The 18501-nt window shown below is 40.4% G+C and overlaps 1 protein-coding gene across 1 annotated transcript; it reads left to right on the forward strand.

Annotated features, from left to right (window-relative positions):
• The first annotated feature begins 1649 nt into the window (after window positions 1–1649).
• On the forward strand, window positions 1650–18501 carry ivns1abpa (influenza virus NS1A binding protein a). The gene is made up of 15 exons (XM_062424710.1): window positions 1650–1853; window positions 7613–7909; window positions 8120–8254; window positions 9005–9174; window positions 9275–9350; window positions 9472–9645; window positions 11285–11410; window positions 12999–13109; window positions 13678–13819; window positions 14553–14777; window positions 15225–15346; window positions 16413–16539; window positions 16646–16777; window positions 16883–17056; window positions 17281–18501. Exons 3-15 carry the CDS (start codon window positions 8144–8146, stop codon window positions 17541–17543), a joined length of 1953 nt encoding a protein of 650 aa, XP_062280694.1. The 5' UTR covers window positions 1650–1853; window positions 7613–7909; window positions 8120–8143; the 3' UTR covers window positions 17544–18501.

Genomic DNA, 18501 nt, shown 5'->3' on the forward strand with positions numbered 1-18501 from the left:
TCCTCCAATATATTTAGGAAATATATTTAGGAAAATACAGTCCATTCTTCCAATTCGTTAAGAATCATTCCTGATTGAAGCAGTAGTAGTGTGGAGGGGCAGGCGTGGGTGACATGCTGCTGTACTGACTATTAGGGCTTTATGACTAACACAGTATACAATGAACAGACTGATGTATTTTGTGTGTGTTTGTTTATGGTTGAATTTATTTTTGTTTTCTCAGTCTTTGTACGCTGTATAATGTGTTTTTAAAGGAATATACAGTCACCGGCCACTTCATTAGGTACACATGTGCCATCTAATTCAATCTAATACAACAGCTCTGCTTTAAATTCTTCTTTTTTATAGTTTATACATTTTCTGTTTATGCTGACATTGTCAAAAAGGTGATAATTTAACTTTATGTTTATAACTAAGGTCGCACTACGTGGTGGTGGCGTACTGGGATGAATTATATTGACTGGTGTTACTAATATTCTACCCTCCTCATATATGTATATTTTAAAAGAGAAAGCTAAAAACTAGAATTTCTCCCCTTTAGCTTTTAACTACCTTTTCTATCAGTCACTACTGCACTTCTTTTAATAGATTTTATATATTGATTATTTTTATTCATATATTCCATCTTATATTACATTAATGTTCCTCTTTCTTTTCTGTTCTTTTATTTTTTTTAAATTTGCTCTATGCTCCTTTTATGTGAAGCACTTGGTGTATGTAATTTCGTTTTGTTGTAAAGCACTTTGACCTGCATTTATTGTATGAAAGGTGCTATACAAATAAAGTTATTATCATTATTATTATGTTAATGGTCTCACTGGACAAAATATTAGGAAAACTATTCAATATAATGCACCCTAATACATCAACATCACCCACTTCAACCTCAATAATAAACATAAGGCAGAATTATCATTATTATTATATATTTCCTGACAGTGCCAACAAAAACTGAAAATGTATAAGCTTCATAAATGTAGAATTAAAAGCAGAGCTGTTGTATTGGATTGCATTAGATTGCACACGTGTACCTAATAAAAGAGGCCAGTGAGTGTATACCTTTTCACGTTTTATGTGTAACTATTTTATTTTATTTATTTATTTTTTATATTTGGGTTGCCAGTAAGGTGTTTGCCTGACAATTTTGATTAGTTACTCCAAAAGAAAACCAACACACAGGATGTATATGTAACCCAAACTTCATACAACCTTAACACAAAAATGAACAAACCAAAACACCACTTTGTTTTTTTTCTTTCTCAAAATAAAACAAAACCAGAATATGTTCAATAAGACAATGTCCACTTTGAAAAAATAATTTGATTGTCAGTTTAATTTTCAGTTCAACGAATTGCTATTGCAAAATAAAAATAAAAAGTAGGCAAATAAATTCAATAGAACTGCGAACAGACATTTCTGTCATACCGACACAATCCAAACAATACAGTTTCCCAGCGGCCTGTGTGATCGTGGATGTGATTCACCCACATTTACTGTATCACATCCTGGATTTCATCATTTCCACTGTAGTTTAAAAAAAAGAAAAGAAAAGTAGGCGGAATAAGGGAACGCCCACGTCGACTACGTCACACGGCGTGGCAGACTCAGAGCTTTTCTCGGGAGCGCGCTTCTTTCAGTCAGAGCTCAGACTAAACCGGGAGCGGACGTGCATCTCGTGTGTGTGTGTGAAGAGAGAGAGAGAAAGAGAGAAAGAGAGGGGGAACAGACACACTACTGCCAGCTCCACAAACCGTGCCTGTAGCTGCGTTGCGTCGTTTGCTCTTTAACCAGAACCAACCGACTCTGAATTCGCATTAAATATGTCTAATATCATTTGTTGTCAAACGCCCCAGGTAAGACCTTTTTTTGTGTCCTCTCTATTGATATTTGAAAAATAATGACGTCTTTTTTTGGACATTGTAATGGGTTAAATCTGTTGTCAGTTCTAGTTCAAAGCGGATGATAATGGTGGTCGTCATTCTTTAGATAGAGTTGGGACATTTATTTTTGGCACTTATAAAATGAATGGTAGAAGATGTCTTTAGTGGCAACGCCTGGAAATGGCTCCACATCCATGTGGCGCGGACAATGTCATACACACACACACACACACACATATGAACCGAGGCTTTCCGCATTACATAGCATATCTAATGTCGCTGGTATTTGGCTATTATAACTCAATAGTGAAGCAGCTTCTTGTGTTGAGTGCAGTCAAGGGGCTAGCATGGTCCAGTTGAATCAATTTAACCCCCGGCATGGCGCTCTCATGTCTCCACCATCGTGTCTAAGCAGCAGGTTGTGTTACCGTAGCTTTGCAGGCTAACATGCACTGAGCAAGCCAGACCAATCCTCTGATTTGTGAAGCTAAAGTGTGCGTAATAATCCGTGTAAAAGTCAATTTGCAGGCAGGCGGGTGGGCTCTTGTTGTTTCGTGACCCACTTTCTGATGGCGGGATGTATGCACACAGACTATATGACTTGTTTGGCACACCGCCAGCCGTCATGGCCCTGGCGCATAACCCCACTAGTAGTCAGAGGAGGAGACAGGCGGATGAATAGGCACACATATACTTCTGGTGTCCAATCGTGCAAAAGACTTGCCCACTTGAGGGGGAATGGCAATGACAGGAGGGGGGGTAATATACTATTGGTACATCCTGTCCTCTACTCACGATTTATAGTGCCATATTGTCTCAGATTTTAGGGGCTTTTTGGCTTAATATTGATGCCTCGCTGTTGCGCATTATTGGCTCTGCTTGTATCGATTGTCTTGTTGAAGGAAATTGTCCAAGCCAATTCTTAAATGTCTTTATTATAGGGTGTAATATATAATGTGTGTCGGCTGCAGGTTGTGTCATGCCACATAGTATTTGACCTACTGTGCTGTTAATCCGGTTTTGAAGCCTGACAACCACGTGGAAAATACCCCAAATAATCCAGATTGATAGTTGTATAAAGAATGAAACATTATGCAGGCGCTTTTAATGTTTCTGTAGATTATTAATAGCCTTACTGCCGGTTCATCATGCTTTTTTTTTTTTTTTAGCTATTCTCCTTTGTACTTCCTTATATGGTGTAGAAACGAACCGCTCTTGGTTGTCTTATTTCGCATAAATTATCTTCAATATTCCTCATTTTAATTTTAATTTAATCTCGCTTCATTTGAGATATTATTGCGTGTCAGTGCTTCTGATTTTATGTGTGAATTTATAATAGACACATTATCAAAGCACACGTTTTTGTTGTTGTTATTGTCGCACCCTTACAGAGATTTCCTTTGCTCAGGACTAAATTTAAAGCAGTAAATTTCCACACAGTTATAGGCTGGGTTAAATATTCTGCAGTGTCTCTTTTTCGCCACCGGAGGGGTGTCTAACAAGCATTGATTGTTCAGTGTCAGGCCTGCACTTTTGTGTCAGACTAATCGGAGGAAAAAATTGAGAGAGAGGGAGAATACATTAAGAGCTGTCCTCTGTGACAAAATTGGGAATAATCTCACTCTTTCTCTGTCAGGCCTTTGTTCAGTCGTCTTTGTTCCCTGGTTGTCAAGCATATGCACATGTATCTATCTACATTTACGCTCACAAATTCTGTTTTTTGTTGTTTTACTTAATAAATCTCTATATTCTTAATGTGGGCACTTGTTATTTCTGCAACATCACTGTAGTTTTATTGTGTGTCAGTTTAGGGCAACCGTATCTCTAGAAGACAATACATAATAACAGTGTGTTATGCTTAACATCACAGTTTTGTTTTGCACTTTTATGGAGCCAAACTTAATTGCTTGATTGCCATTTGCTAGTTTCCAGAGCCCTAATGGTGTAAGATGTTTATCAGTTTCCAGAAAATTGTTGTTTAAATCGCAGCTACGATTAAAGGCGGGCAAATGTGTGCGTTTGTGTGTATATTAAGGCAGAATTATCTGGAAAGCTGAGGGCGTGGCATGCCTGAGCAGTGAGTTAAAATGCTACCGCTAAGGTGGAGAAAATGAGAGGAGAGAAAGGGGGGGATCGAGGCAACAGGCGAGCGAGTTGGATCAGGCCATGTGGAGGAGTTGAGCTACACAAGGAGGGTCTTCTGCCAGATGTTGCATAACATAAAAGTGGGTCAGTGTTTCCTCCGTCCATACACACACACATACACACACTACAGACTACACATACAGGGTGAATTATAGCCTTCGTTGCCAAACCCTGGTTTGAAAATGTGGCTCAGTGCAATACAAAGGCTATATTCTAGCATGTGCCATTGTGGTCGAGCATTTACCCATAAAAAAAAATCTCTGGCAAATCTCCAGCAGTGCTACGCTTAGTACTTTTACACATCCGCCTTTCACAGCATATATGCATATTTGTGTGTGTGCGTTTGATACTGCACACGATTAGCATCTTTTGAGATTTAAAAAGACAACAACAACTGGCTCTGAAACATCACGACTGACTGCCTGATCCAAAACAATACATTTTTCATAGTTCCTCTTATTCCATCTCCACCATCAGACTGATATAGTATGCGTACAGTTTGTCCTCTTTCTCTCTTTTGCGTCATACTATGCAGATCATGCTTTTAAGAAGAGAAAAAAAGGGTAAAAATTAGAAAATTGAGTCAAATGCAGCCTGGCACTAAGTAACCGGATCTCAACATAATTCCTCTTTTTTTTTTTTTTATCTGATACGTGGTTGAGTGTTGTTTGTTTTGTTGAGCTGGCTAAGTGCACAATTATATTTGTGCTCTGTGGGTTATTTTTAAATGCTTAAATGTACATTGTAGTTTCACACTACAGGCAAATAATACAGTTGCCTCAAATTAATTTGTTCAATGTGGAAATGGTAGTCTGTTTTGCTTGCTTGCTTTTGGCCCCTTGTGTTGTTGAACCAGTCTGGCATCATGAATTTAAATGTTTTTATAGGGCTAATTTATTGAATGGGTGTAGCTGAGGGCAGTTCATTTCTAAGTGCTCGGATCTCTTATACTGCAAGCACTTTTTTTTTTCTTTAGCCAAAGACACACTTCCCCGAAATATCTTATTAAAGCAGCTTTCGCACATGGCTGTGGATTTGCAGTCTTGCAGTATTGGGCTAGCAGATAACTTTAGTCTGCATTGTACATGTGGTTTCTGCAGAGTTCAAACAGATCTAAAAAAAAACAAAACTGTGTGTATATATAAAGCTCCTACAAGGTATCTTGCAGTTATTTGTTGCAGGACTTTCGTGCTTCAGCATTGACAAGTTATTTGAATGTTATCTAAAATCTGCCACGCAGCCTTAAAGCAAGTGAAGCAACAAATGCGTTATGTGCTCACCAGTTGAGTAACAGCTGTCTAAAAATAATTTGTCACATTTCTTTATTATTGTTTCCTTTAAAAGACAAAAAATAGTGTAAGAAAAAGAAAACATAGCAATCTAAAATGAATGAATGAATAATCACACATGAGTCAGTTACACACTCCAGAGAGGCAAACTCCTCAATTTTTTGGTGAAATTCGTCATTTTGACGCCAAAATTAGTCACCTACAAGTTTCATGAATAGTTATTGGGGAGTTATTGGTTAATTGGGGTGAAACAGATCGACAAGTTATTTTCTTTCACCTCAGAGTTTGTTTAAGTTGTTTAATGCTGCAGTGTTTGTCGATCAGCTGGTCTCCTTTTGTTACTGCTGGAGTTCACAGCTCCGCTCCACTAACGTCAGTCTCTCAGTCACAGCTTAGAAAGTTCAAAATATAACAGACATTTAAAAAAAAAAAAGTAATTGATTAATCATGAATATAATCATCAGATCATTTCATAGCTGCAGCCCTAATGACAGATGCAGATACATTTACTGTATCTGCTATAATAATGGTTTTGACGTTTTTTTTATTTTTTAGATTAGATGTGTTGTATATTATAAAAACCCACACTATTTTTTTTTTGCCTATTCTGCTTCAGCTCACCGTGCCTGTTAGAGAGACAGATGGATGGGTGATCGGGTGGGTGGGAGGCCATTTGAAGCATCCGTATCTGCCAAAACATTTATATTTTCGTGCTCCTACAGTCTAAATGCAGATATAAGGAAGGATATACTTTTTTTTCTTTTCCTCTTTTAACACATAAACTAAAATGACATTGTTTTTATTTAAGGTTGTTTTACCCAATAATGGCTGTCAGAGTTAGTTTTCAGGCAGATGAAAATAAACCTAAAAGTATCTAGAAATGAGCATGTAAAGGGAATGTCCCTAGACCCTTTATTTGTAGTGGGTTTTCTCAGTCCATTAACCTTTACATACTGTTCATATTCTGACTCATAATTAGTCTCTATACCAATTCACATTCATAAATTCCCCATCAGTCATTAATAAATGGTTGATTAATCCTTAGTGAAGCTGTCAGAGAGCAAACCGAGTGTATTCTGGTTATTACATTTTTTTCATGAACGCAGGTCAAATTTGGTCATCTGCATATACGCAAATGTGTATCAGCTGCTGCATTGTATTTCCATTTTTTTGTATTTTTGGGGTCACATTGGGAAAAGTCCACCTAAAAGACATGTACGTATCGTATGTTTATAGGGTATTTGTACGGCTCTCAAATTTAACAATGGGTCAAATTTGACCCTGAACAGTATGTAAGGGTTTTTAGCCTTTATCTGTTTGTGTCTCTGAACACTCACACAAAGCTGGAATACCCAGGAAAGCTCTGCCACATGGAGTGTGGATATGATTTCAGACTGGGGCAGCTGCTGTCTGTCTGTCTCGTCCTCGCTATCTCTCCACATGGGATAGTGATAAAAGAGCTGGAAACAGATGGTAAAATTCAAACTTTTTAAATAGCAGAATGAAATAACGTGAGATAGAGAGATACAGCATGGGGATGATCTCTATTGGATCATGTTTCATGGTTGTGTTGGGTGGCATTTGTGCACCAGGGAGAAATGGCACATTTAACTGGCTGGTGAAACGCAGTCTCAAATTGTTCCCTTCTGCGCTTTCCTTATAGGTCAACGCTAGTATGAAACGGTTCGTATAGGGTGGAGCCAGTTGGAGGGGCTTGTCCATAAGGTTTAGCTGGAGTGGCTGGCTTCAGAGAGAGTGGAGACGGAGCTGAAGGCATAAGACAGATTAAACGGTCTTGTGTGGCCCTCTGGAACGTAGCAGCAGGTGTGGAGATTTAAAGCGCTAAATGGAGGGTATCGTAAAAGATGAGCGCGTGTGTGTGCGTGCTTAGCCACTAAGTTATACCACTGTGTGTATTTTTGGCGCCCAGTATATTGGGATAAAATGCTGAATTCAACAAGGATTATTTAATCAGCTGAAGTGATTTTTGTATCCTGAGTCGGATCGCCTTTTTTCTTGAATTTTGTGATCATGTTGGGAGTGTGGAAACATTGTGAGCTCTACTGCATTGTTGGAAAATGACTGCCAAACAAGTTGGAAGAGGAGGAGGGAAGGCGGTGTTGTCCTTTTCTTATTCCGTGTGCAAGTGTCCTCGACTTACCACGTGGAACTGACTCATGCTAGCAACGCAGTAGTGCCAAGAACAGGCAGCATCTGTTTCAAAATGAGCCGTTTGTCCTCTTTCCTCGTATATGAAACAAAATTAATGTGTTTTTTGTCTCTTCTTTTTTCTTTCAGGTTATAATGTATGACCAACAGAGAATAAGTACAACTCTATAGCCAACGGGTTCCCGAGGACTTGATTACAGTCGCTTCAAGCCTGATAGTTTGTCGGTGCGACTGCTTTCCCTCTCCCTTCCGCTCACGCCCGTCTAGTCAACTGGCATTTCTTCTGACAACCCCCCCCCCCAATCCCTCTACTCGGGTGAAGAAGACCAGAGTTTCCCTGTGATCTCTGTCTACTTTGCCTATTGCCTACCTTCGGTTCTACTCTCAGCAGTGGTGCTCCCCTGGATTTGCATTATTCTCTATTAGGTAAAGCCACGACTAATGCATACGACAGATTATAATGCACAATGCACATTAAAGGCACCTAATCCTAATCCTCTCTCTCTGGTCATCAATTAATAATGCTAGCTGTTACTATGTTGCACAGCTGAAAGCATGTTGGACAGATTATGCTGGGTGTTATAGCCTGACCTGACTTGGTATAGATTTATTCATTTTTATCTGTCTTTTCTCCAGACATACCAACAAAATTTACCCAAGATGATTCCAAATGGTTATCTTATCTTCGAGGATGAAAGTTTCCTGGATTCCACCGTGGCCAAAATGAACGCTCTGAGAAAGAGTGGTCAGTTCTGCGATGTTAGACTGCAGGTATGATGCAATACATACACACACACACATAGAGACAGCGAAGGGTACAGTAGGGGCTAAAATAACAAACTTGTTTTGGTATAAAGAGTACAATACAGTTTGAAATGCATAAGATATCAGTTCAAACTGGGGGTTGAATGTATTTTATATATCGAGTTTTGAACATATAGAGCACAGTTAACTGGGTCTAAGGGATGAATGGTATGTATTTTGTTCAAAACCCATGTGAGTCACATCAAACTTGGAAATAAGAAAACGACATGAGTATTTTCTGTGTTTCCTGTTGTAACACATTTGTGTAACACATTTGTGCAACCTATCAGGCTTTGACGTTGCTTCTGAGACAGGAAACCTGGGAGCTTTGAACTTTTAGTTGTCATTTTTTAGTTATTGATCATGTTACTTTTTCAGTAGACATGGCTTTTAAGGACATTTTGACATGTTGTAATGGGAAAAGCACAGGTGCAGGTAATAAAATATGATAGCTGAATTCCATTTAGCTGCTTCGGTTTATGGTTCCTGGTATAGTACATGTTGGCTCAGGGTCATACTGTCGAGGCATGCTGGGACACTTGAATATAACGGCCATCTTTAATTTTACTAGTAACATCTGTGCTTTTCCTACGATTTAAAGTCAAAATGTCTGGTGTGAAAAAGGCCTGTTGTCTCTGAATTAAATCATTATCCTGAGTTTATTTCTTTATGTTCCTGTGAGCCTAAAATAATTATTGTTTTTCTTTATTTTACCAGGTGTGTGGTCATGAGCTGATGGCTCATCGTGCTGTGCTGGCTTGCTGCAGTCCCTACTTGTTTGAGATCTTCAATAGTGACATTGAGCCTCATGGAGTCTCTCATGTCACTTTTGAGGACTTGGATCCAGAGGCTGTGGAGATCTTGCTCAACTACGCCTATACTGCCCAGTTAGTAACCTTTATGGCCTTTGACCTTTTGCAGTGTTTCACACAGAAACTTTTGAAAATGATTGACAACCTCCTTTTCTGTTTTGTGTGTGTAACCCAGGCTAAAGGCAGACAAGGAACGTGTCAAGGAAGTTTACTCTGCAGCCAAACGGTTCAAGATGGAGCGAGTCAAACAGGTTTGTTTTCTGTCATCTGCCTTCATTTAATTGCCTTCAGAAATCCTGGGAGACTTTTGAGGAGTATTGACTTGATGATGCCTGTTGTAAATAACTGTCATATCTCCTACTCACTCCTCAGATTTGTGGTGACTACCTGCTGTCTAAGATGGATTCCCAGAACGCCATCTCCTTCCGTAACTTTGCCAGCTCTATGGGAGACGCCAGAGTTTTGTCCAAGGTGGACGCCTACATCCAGGACCATCTACTGGAAGTGTCTGAACAGGATGACTTCCTCAAACTTCCCCGCCTCAAGGTAAAACTTGACTATTTTTTTTAACTTGCATGCACGCTAGGTTGTTTACTCTTAAATCAAGAAGTCTGTACAAGTATGTTATCAGTGTTGCCAGAGGCTGCAAAGTAGAGAGGTTTTTGTAGGCATGACTAAACAATCCAATCAAAAATACATGCATACACAAACTGGTGATATCTATTGCAGGGAGTTCCCTATTCTCGTCCCCATTTGCTTTTCACACTTAAACTAGGCAGTAGTGGATTTTTTTTTTAGATTGAATGACACTGGATTAAAGCTTTATATTTTTAACTTTCTGACTTTGACATGATAAGCTCAATACTTATGAAGGTGTGCCTCCTTATAGATTTTCCTACAGCTAAAGCCTACTGAGGTGGATTTATGGCAGGGGACTTAGAACATGTGCAATAAAGGGCCTTGCGTGGTTGGGTTACAATGTGTGTCAGCTTTAAGTTCAACCTTAGGACTTCATCTGGTTGTTTCCCCTGATCCATCTCTGGTTGATGTTGTGTAAAACAGTATCCTAATGGGCCTCCCTTTCAGGTTTTAGACCCATGATTCAGAGTTCTATAGGAGTTGGGCACAGTACTGAAATGTAAGTCAATTGACAGAAATTCATCAGGGATTTTTATTAATTTATTTACTAAAATAACCTGACTTTTGTAGGTTATGGATTTGCTGCTTTTTGGGGTTCACATAATCTCATTGAATACCCTTTTTTAATTAAAAAAAATAAATAAATATTAAGGTTTTTTGATTGTTGGATATTAAAAATCCCTGTGGCTTCTGACACTGACAAAAAATACTTAATTGAAAACGTATTCATTCGTCGGTTATCTGTGTAATTTATCAGTAATCTCCTAGTTGGCAACTAAAAATATAACTGTTAATGTTGAAATTCTCCTTATTTGTAAGACAAATCTGAACTGTATTGATCATTATGGGAGACACTGATAGCTCTGAGTTTTTTGACCACTTAGCCAATTTGGTGCTGTCTCTATTGAGAGATTTAAGAATTTAAGGTAAGACTAGACATGAATTTGTAAACCCAACCTGAGCCAAACAATTTGGCGAATGTAAACAAAATTCCTGTTGAGACGTTTGAAATACAATTAACCCAGTGATGAATTCAGCTTTGGTTAAAGTTTGCACCTGGAGCGTACTGGTTTAATATGTGGTGTGGGTGATTCCCCAGCAGTTTACCATAATACTAAGATGAATCTTGTCAAAATTGAGCAATTATATACAGACAAAACAAACAAATGTGTCCAAAGCTTAGGTAAATTAGTACTTCCGTGTGTGTACGCACACGGCAGAGCAGAGACAATGAAGCACTAGAGTTGATGACAACTACACTCATAATGTTAATGTAAGTGCGGGAAAAGCTTTGCGAGTAAAAAGCCAAGAAGAGTACTTCAGTGACAAAAGATATTGCAGTAAAGAGTGTGATTTATGACACAATGAAATAAAAGAAGGAATATAATCTGTAATGATAAATGTTTTTCTATTGAACAGCCCTAGCCACTAAGATTAAGGTTTCCAATGAGCAATAAAAGCTACTGTATTAATTTCCTCAGTTATGCACTTTATTCCTACTATGTGTGATTGTAACACTTGTTTCGCCCGCTTTGTGTGTTTACAGTTAGAAGTAATGCTAGAAGACAACCTGACACTGCCCAGCAATGGCAAGCTTTACTCCAAGGTGCTCAACTGGGTGCAGCGTAGCCTTTGGGAGAACGGAGACCAACTGGAACGACTGATGGAGGAGGTCAGTACCAGGGCGTTCCGTCTAAACACATTCTTACCCTTCCCCTTCCCCTTCTTCTGGCTCCTCCTGTTTTTGACGTTAAGAAGTCATTAAGGGGGCTGAAATAGAAATAGCATGCCACTGTCATGCTGCCATGTCAGGATTGTTCTTTGTTTTCCTGTGATTTGTTGAGTTTTGCAGTAAGAAACTGTACCCCTGAACCATACTACAAATTAGAGGTGAGCCAAAAAAGAGCTGCTGTTTGCTCATGTTTTTTTGTTTCAGCTGTTCTCCTTTTGGGTTATTGTGGTTGATTTTTACATACAACCCCATCTTGAGTATGACAGTGCTCTTCTCCTCTGAAACACAAAAACAGGTTCTCTAAGGTCTGACCCTTGATTCTGCTGTCTCACTGCCACTTTACTATCTGAACAGCTGCGTGTTTGTTGCTCCAGCACTAACAGGCCCTCCTCCCCATTGATTTATCTCTCCTGTAGGTTTATTAGCAGCAGCAGGAGACCCGACTGAGGAGCCAGGACTGAGCCACCAGGGTAATGAGTCAGAGAAAAGAGAGGGAGAGCGGAGAGGAGCACTACTGCCTCTCAGCAGCCTCTCTTTGCAGCCAAGCAACACAGTGCTCCCATCTGTCCATGCCATTTATACAGATGCTTCCCAATTTTGCATTTACAACACATTTTAGCAATAAATACATCTAATTGAAAGCCCCCTTTACTGCACATAACAATACGTGCTCATACAAATACCTACTTATCCAAATACCACATTCAACAACCACTCAAATTAGGCATTGGACAGAAAACAGCATTGCACATAAGCGCAGGGATTTTCTCTGACAAAAATTATATTTCACTGGCCCACAAATTAAATATTAACCCTCGAAATGAAATTTAAATATTGAGCAAATATTTTTCTAAAATGAGAAGTCTTTTTTCCGTTTTTTTTTGCATAATTTTCCCCAGAGATGGTCAACTGTCTGACAAATAGTTTCAGATGATATATGTTTTTTCCCCCGGCCTCAACAGAACAGACAAATGTGGGTTTGTTTTTATTTCCTGTCGGATGTAATCTATAATTGGAAAATGTTCACGCATTAGCTTGATAGTTAGCACTTCTGTTTTGTCATCTGGACTTGACTGCCTATTGTGGCTGCCATCACAATGACCAACTTCTTCAGCTAGAGGACCAGTTTCCAAGCAGCAGAGGTGAAAAGAGGGCAGGCCCTTCCTTTTTCTCTTCTTCATTCTTCACAGAAGATCTTTCCAGATGCAGCCTCTCATTCTTCACCAGCCCCCTCTTTTTTTTTAGATGGAAATTAAGGGGAGCCACTGTCACACGCATGGCAGATACCTTCTTGAGCGCAAACATTTAACCCACTCTGTGTGGTGGCAGCAGCGTGTGTGTCTTTTTAAAGGAAGCTTTGCATCCAAGCGACTGAAGATCCAGTCCTTCATCCCTTCCCCCTTCTTCCTCTTCACAGCACTGCCCTCCCTCCTCCTCCTCCTCCTCCTTCCTCTACCCCTTATGCAGGGGCTCTCAGTGTGTTGCTATGGAGACAGCCACATGGGTGTTGTTCCTGTTTGTCTTGCAGGTGCAAACGCTGTACTACTCACCTGACCATAAGCTGGTGGATGGAGGGCTGGTGATTGAGGGGCACAGTGAGGTGTTTGGTGGCGAGGAGGACCACCTTCAGTTTGTGCAGGTACTCAACAGCTTGTGCCTGGCTTCACCGTAATGAAGTCTCTACCACATAGTGCTTGGCAGTGTGTAGCTTTATTGTAGAGCTTGTGCCTGGCCATGCATACAAATACTACACGGCTTGCGCCTGGCTAGAAGTAGATATGGCTCATTTAATGCCATAATTTAGCCACAATGAACATAACGGCAAATTTCAGAGGATTAGGAAGAAATTAGCTATAATGCCTACCTGCCTATGCCTTCGAGCATATATTAAACCATATTTTGACTTTAAGCTAATCTCAAACCAGCAGGAAAATGGGCAGTGATGACTGTCTTAGCTTTTTCTTCTCGATTTTGAGTTGTGACTGAACTGTGTGCTGTTAGATTTTGATGCAGACTGGTCTTGGACTTTACTTTGCAGTGCTGTGTTGTTGGCTTCTACTCGGACAAAGTTAATGTAGGCCTGTAATGTCAGGTCTACATCAGACCAGCTTGATAAAGTGTAGGAAGGGGGTATGATTACCTGGTGTTGGCCAATGGTGGGCCTGTGGTGCAAGCTTGGCTTCTGTAGCTGCACTGTGCTCTTGCAGAAGAAACCCGTACGGGAGAGCACCCAGAGACAGATGAGCTGCAGCTCCTCAGGAAGCCTGTCGCCCTCCAACCCAGCAGCAAATGCCCCTAAACAGACCGCCAGGAGAGAGTGGAAGTACATTGCCTCTGAAAAGACTACAAGTAAGTGTGTTTTATTAACTGCATGTTATTTGTTACAGCACAATCACAAGGGCAGAGGACTTGTCAGTATTTGTAAACACAGAGAGAGAGAGAGAGATAGCAGTGTTACTACTGAGCCATTTCAAAATATTTTCACACATATGGTTTAACATTGTTGTGAAATGTGTCCTACTTTGTGATTTGCTGTTTTGTAATGATTGGACAATTGTTGGTTAATAGTATGTGTAACAACATGCCCAATGTTTGCAGTTTTTCGATTTAAATGAAACTTTCAGGGTATGTTTCAGGTACTTGTGTGAACCTGTGCTACAAGTTTTGTGATAACAGTTGTTAACTTTGGTCTATTTATGTTCTGGGCCATGCCCTTTTGAAGTTCATTGGTCGATAACTTGAAAACTAAGTAATAAATCAACAAGCTTTATGCAGCTTTTGATAAGCTTGGTATTCTCATGGGAATTGGTGCAAACATCTCTGAACAAGAAAAGTAATAAAACGGCACAAAAATAATATGGTTTCAGTCCTTTGGGCCCCTAATAAGAAAGTACAAACAGAGGACAGGTTCTCTGATGATGCATACACCACCACACATTTCTAGTGGGTCATAAGTGATTGACAGGTTTTTATGAGTGAGTCTATACATTGTTTTATAGGAATATCCTGCATAGTGTACCTTTTTTTTTTTTAAAGTTTATTTTCTCATGATGTCTAATAACAACTTTCATTCTTCTCTCAGACAACACCTACCTGTGTTTGGCTGTGCTGGACGGGATGTTGTGTGTGATCTTCTTGCATGGCCGCAGCAGCCCTCAGACCTCTCCCTCTGCCACCCCCTGCCTGATGAAGAGCCTCAGCTTCGAGGCCCAGCCTGAGGAGCTGGAGGAGCACCCGCTCTCACCCATGCAGTACGCTCGCTCCGGCCTGGGCACCGCGGCCCTGAACGGAAAACTCATTGCGGCAGGTTAGTCCTCAAGAGGGTTACAAGATTACAGTAAACTAATATATCATGTGTAAGACGTATAATTGGTAGACATACATGGAGGTTCACAAACATGGAGGTTACATTGTTTTCTCTCAGCTCAATTTACAGCAACAGACTGACCTTTAGTTGCACCTCTTGTTGCGTAGACCCATTAAAAAGCCAAAGCCTTAGTCTTTAGTGAAGCATGGATAAACCATGGATGAACAATTTAATCTGTGTGTAAGTGTCTTTAATTTTTGCCATTTAATGTGGGGATTATGTTTTTTGTTTTGTTTTTTAAAGGGGGGGGGGGGGGGGGTGGTGGTGGTGGTGGTGGTGGTGGTGGTGGTGGTGGTGGTGGTGGTGGTTGGTATAAAGGAAAACACTATATCATCAGATGGACCTCAGAGCTCCAGTGTAACCTTGATGGATGTTGATGTTGTGCAGGAGGTTACAACAGAGAGGAATGTCTGAGGACTGTGGAGTGTTACGACCCCAAAGAGGACCGCTGGACTTTCATCGCTCCCATGCGAACTCCAAGGGCTCGCTTCCAGATGGCTGTGCTTATGGTAGGCTTTCCTTTTTGCCTTGATCTCAAATGTACTTACTAAAAAATATCTGGGTTGTTTTAAATCAACAATTTATAATATCAAGAACGCTAAAAAAACAATCTATGAAAGTATTATTTATTAATTGGATCGCATTCTGATTGTGAAGTGAGTCATTTTGTGGAGGTTGTGTGAGGTTTTATATAAGTTTTGTTTCTAAATTTAGTTAAGAGACCTATTATGCTTTTCCTTATTTTCTGACATATATACAATGTTACAATGTCAGATGTTCATATTAAATGTGGCCACGGTTTCAGATAATGAAGTAAACGTATGTAGAAGTAATCCCTTTCAGCAAAAAGCACCGGCTTCAGACTCTCTGAACATTCGGTTTCCAACAGTTTTTTTCTACTTTCAAACCGAGCTGAAATAAACTTGTGACAGATTTCTTTATATGGTTATCTGCTGCAGCTGCAGCTGCTCTGGGTGGAGTTCACTGCTCTGCTCCGCTAACATTATGGCATTTCTGTGGCGGTTGGACTATTGCTGCTCGTACTTTTCCTCCCTGCATTAATTTTAACTGAGTTGCCGAAATCTTTAGATCTTGTTGTGTCAACCGGTTTTATTGGAAGAATAGCACTGCTAATGAAGCGCCACTAAAATGGTCGATAAAGCCCCATTCTTTTATTGTAAATACTCAACAATAAAAGTCTCCTGTAATTTTGTCATATAAAAACTTTAATTTGAAGCAGGAAATGTTGGGTTTCATCAGCAGTAACTAAACACTACTCTTGATATGTGCTGCTATCATAAAAGTACTGAGAGCTGAACACAAGGGGGGGAAGCTTTTTAGGGAGGGGGCAGAGGGGAGGGGAATCCAAAACGTTCTGTTTCAGGGAGAGGCTGAACTTAGGGACTGCATAAATGAAAATATAGATAAAGAGATAAATGAGCATAACAGGTCCCCTTTAACTGAATATCTGTAAGTCTTTGCGTCCACAAGGCAACCAAAATTAAAATGTAAGTGTTAAGTAGCTGGTTGATGTTGGTTGATTATCTAATGATTTTTCTATTTATACCCACACAGGGTCAACTCTATGTGATTGGAGGTTCAAATGGACATTCTGACGAGCTGAGCTGTGGGGAGAAATACGATCCACACGCTGATGAGTGGGTTCAGGTGCCAGAGCTCAGGACAAACCGCTGCAATGCAGGTCAGCCTTCTGTAAAGATTGACTTACAGCATCTCTAACAAGGAAAATGTTTAAATTAGGAAGTCAGGCTGCTTTAACTCATTCCTCCTTTCATCTCTGTTTTAAGGTGTCTGCTCCTTGAACAACAAACTGTACGTTGTTGGTGGATCAGACCCCTGTGGGCAGAAGGGCCTGAAGAACTGCGATGCTTTTGACCCTGTGACCAAAATCTGGTCCAACTGTGCCTCCCTCAACATCAGTATGTGTGCACACAGTTATTTAACCTTCAGAATAAAACTCAAATGTTTTGTCGGAGGCAAAAAGGAAGTGAAAAGTTGTACTTATAAAGTAACTTTGTTTTCAGGGAGACATCAGGCAGCACTGTGTGATTTGGATGGCTTCATGTACGTGATCGGAGGAGCTGAGTCGTGGAACTGCCTGAACACTGTGGAACGCTACAACCCTGAGAACAACACCTGGACCCTGATAGCCTCCATGAACGTGGCTCGCAGGGGGGCCGGCGTTGCTGTCCATGCTGGTAAGCCAACAGTCACCTGGTATAGTGTGGGAACAGTGGAGCCAGATATTTGTTTTGGAAGTGGCAGCTTCTGTAACGTATAAACAGTGCACAAACATGTGTAGACAGTCGTGATGTCGCCTCGAGACAAAAACATGCATAATAATTTAATGAAGGTGATTCACACAATGATTTGTCACATTGTGTTGATGCTGATGTCTCTCTCTCTCTATATCTCTGTCCAGGCAAACTGTTTGTCGTCGGCGGCTTTGACGGCTCCCATGCACTCCGCTGCGTGGAGATGTACGACCCCGCCCGCAACGAGTGGAGGATGCTGGGCAGCATGACATCTTCACGCAGCAATGCAGGTGTGGCCATGCTGGGCGACACCATCTACGCCGTGGGCGGCTTCGACGGAAACGAGTTTCTCAACACGCTGGAGGTGTACAACCCAGAGACGGACGAGTGGAACGACTGCACCAAGGCCCTGTCTCCCCTCTCTGACTGAAGAGGGGGGAGACGGGGAGGAGGTCGGCGGGAGGGACGAGGGGTCGCGGAGTTTCACAGTGCTTCACCTATTTCCAAACTAACAGGCTTAGTGACGTAATCGTGTTTCGTGATGTTCCGTGTGTATGAGCTGGTGGGGAAGGGGGGGTTGACAGGGATGAGGGGTCTTCAGTGAAGACTGGCTTATATTTTGCGGGTGGGAGGGGTGGGTGGGGTTGTTGCCCAAAACAACATGACGCCTTTGCATATTGCATACAATGTTTTACGTGCTGTACATATTTTGTTTCTTCCTCATTTTTTGTCATATGCCAACATTTAATACACATTTAGTGCTTTTCTTTTTCTTAGTTGAAAGGTTTGTCACTTTTCATTGAGGGTTTTCAGATGAGCTAGCTACTATTCGTCAGTTGGAAGGTAGCAGTATGGGGTATTGACGAGTGACTTTTGGAAGTTCAAAGTTTATTTAAGAATATTTCTGTTGTGGAAATGTAATTTTTGCTCACATATTTAAAGGTCAGTGGTTTGAAGCCTTATTCAGAGTGCGAGTTGAAAAAAAAAAAACACCTGTCATGGCTTTTTGTGTCATTTAAACAAGCTGGATTGCTTTTTGAATCTTAAATGATGGCCTTTTTTATATTTTTTATACACTGCTGATTTACCAATAAAATTTAAAAAAAATAGTAGCAGACAGCTTAAGTCAATGAATCTAACCAGTGCCAGTTTTAGTTACCTTTTTGTGCACACACCACACACGCACAACCATGCTTCTGCTAATCTAACTTTTGTTATTGTGATTTAACGAATTGATGTATGTAGAGATGCAGTTTACTGAGAATCCTTTTTTTTTCTCTTTTGTGTTTTTAAAGTGTCAGGCATTGGCAGATTCTTCTGGAAGGAATGTTAGTGAGAAAATTATCACATTTGTAACATTTCTTAATTAATAAATCATTTAAATCTGA

This window comes from Scomber scombrus, chromosome 8, assembly GCF_963691925.1.
Source record: "Scomber scombrus chromosome 8, fScoSco1.1, whole genome shotgun sequence".
Taxonomy (NCBI): Eukaryota; Metazoa; Chordata; class Actinopteri; order Scombriformes; family Scombridae; genus Scomber; species Scomber scombrus.

Excerpts from the sequence above, each read along its gene's own strand:
- ivns1abpa (XM_062424710.1), top strand. The coding sequence starts at position 8,144 with ATGATTCCAAATGGTTATCTTATCTTCGAGGATGAAAGTTTCCTGGAT. Across the intron at positions 8,255-9,004 it reads TCTGCGATGTTAGACTGCAG|GTGTGTGGTCATGAGCTGAT; the intron begins GTATGATGCAAT and ends TTATTTTACCAG. Across the intron at positions 16,540-16,645 it reads GACAAACCGCTGCAATGCAG|GTGTCTGCTCCTTGAACAAC; the intron begins GTCAGCCTTCTG and ends CTCTGTTTTAAG.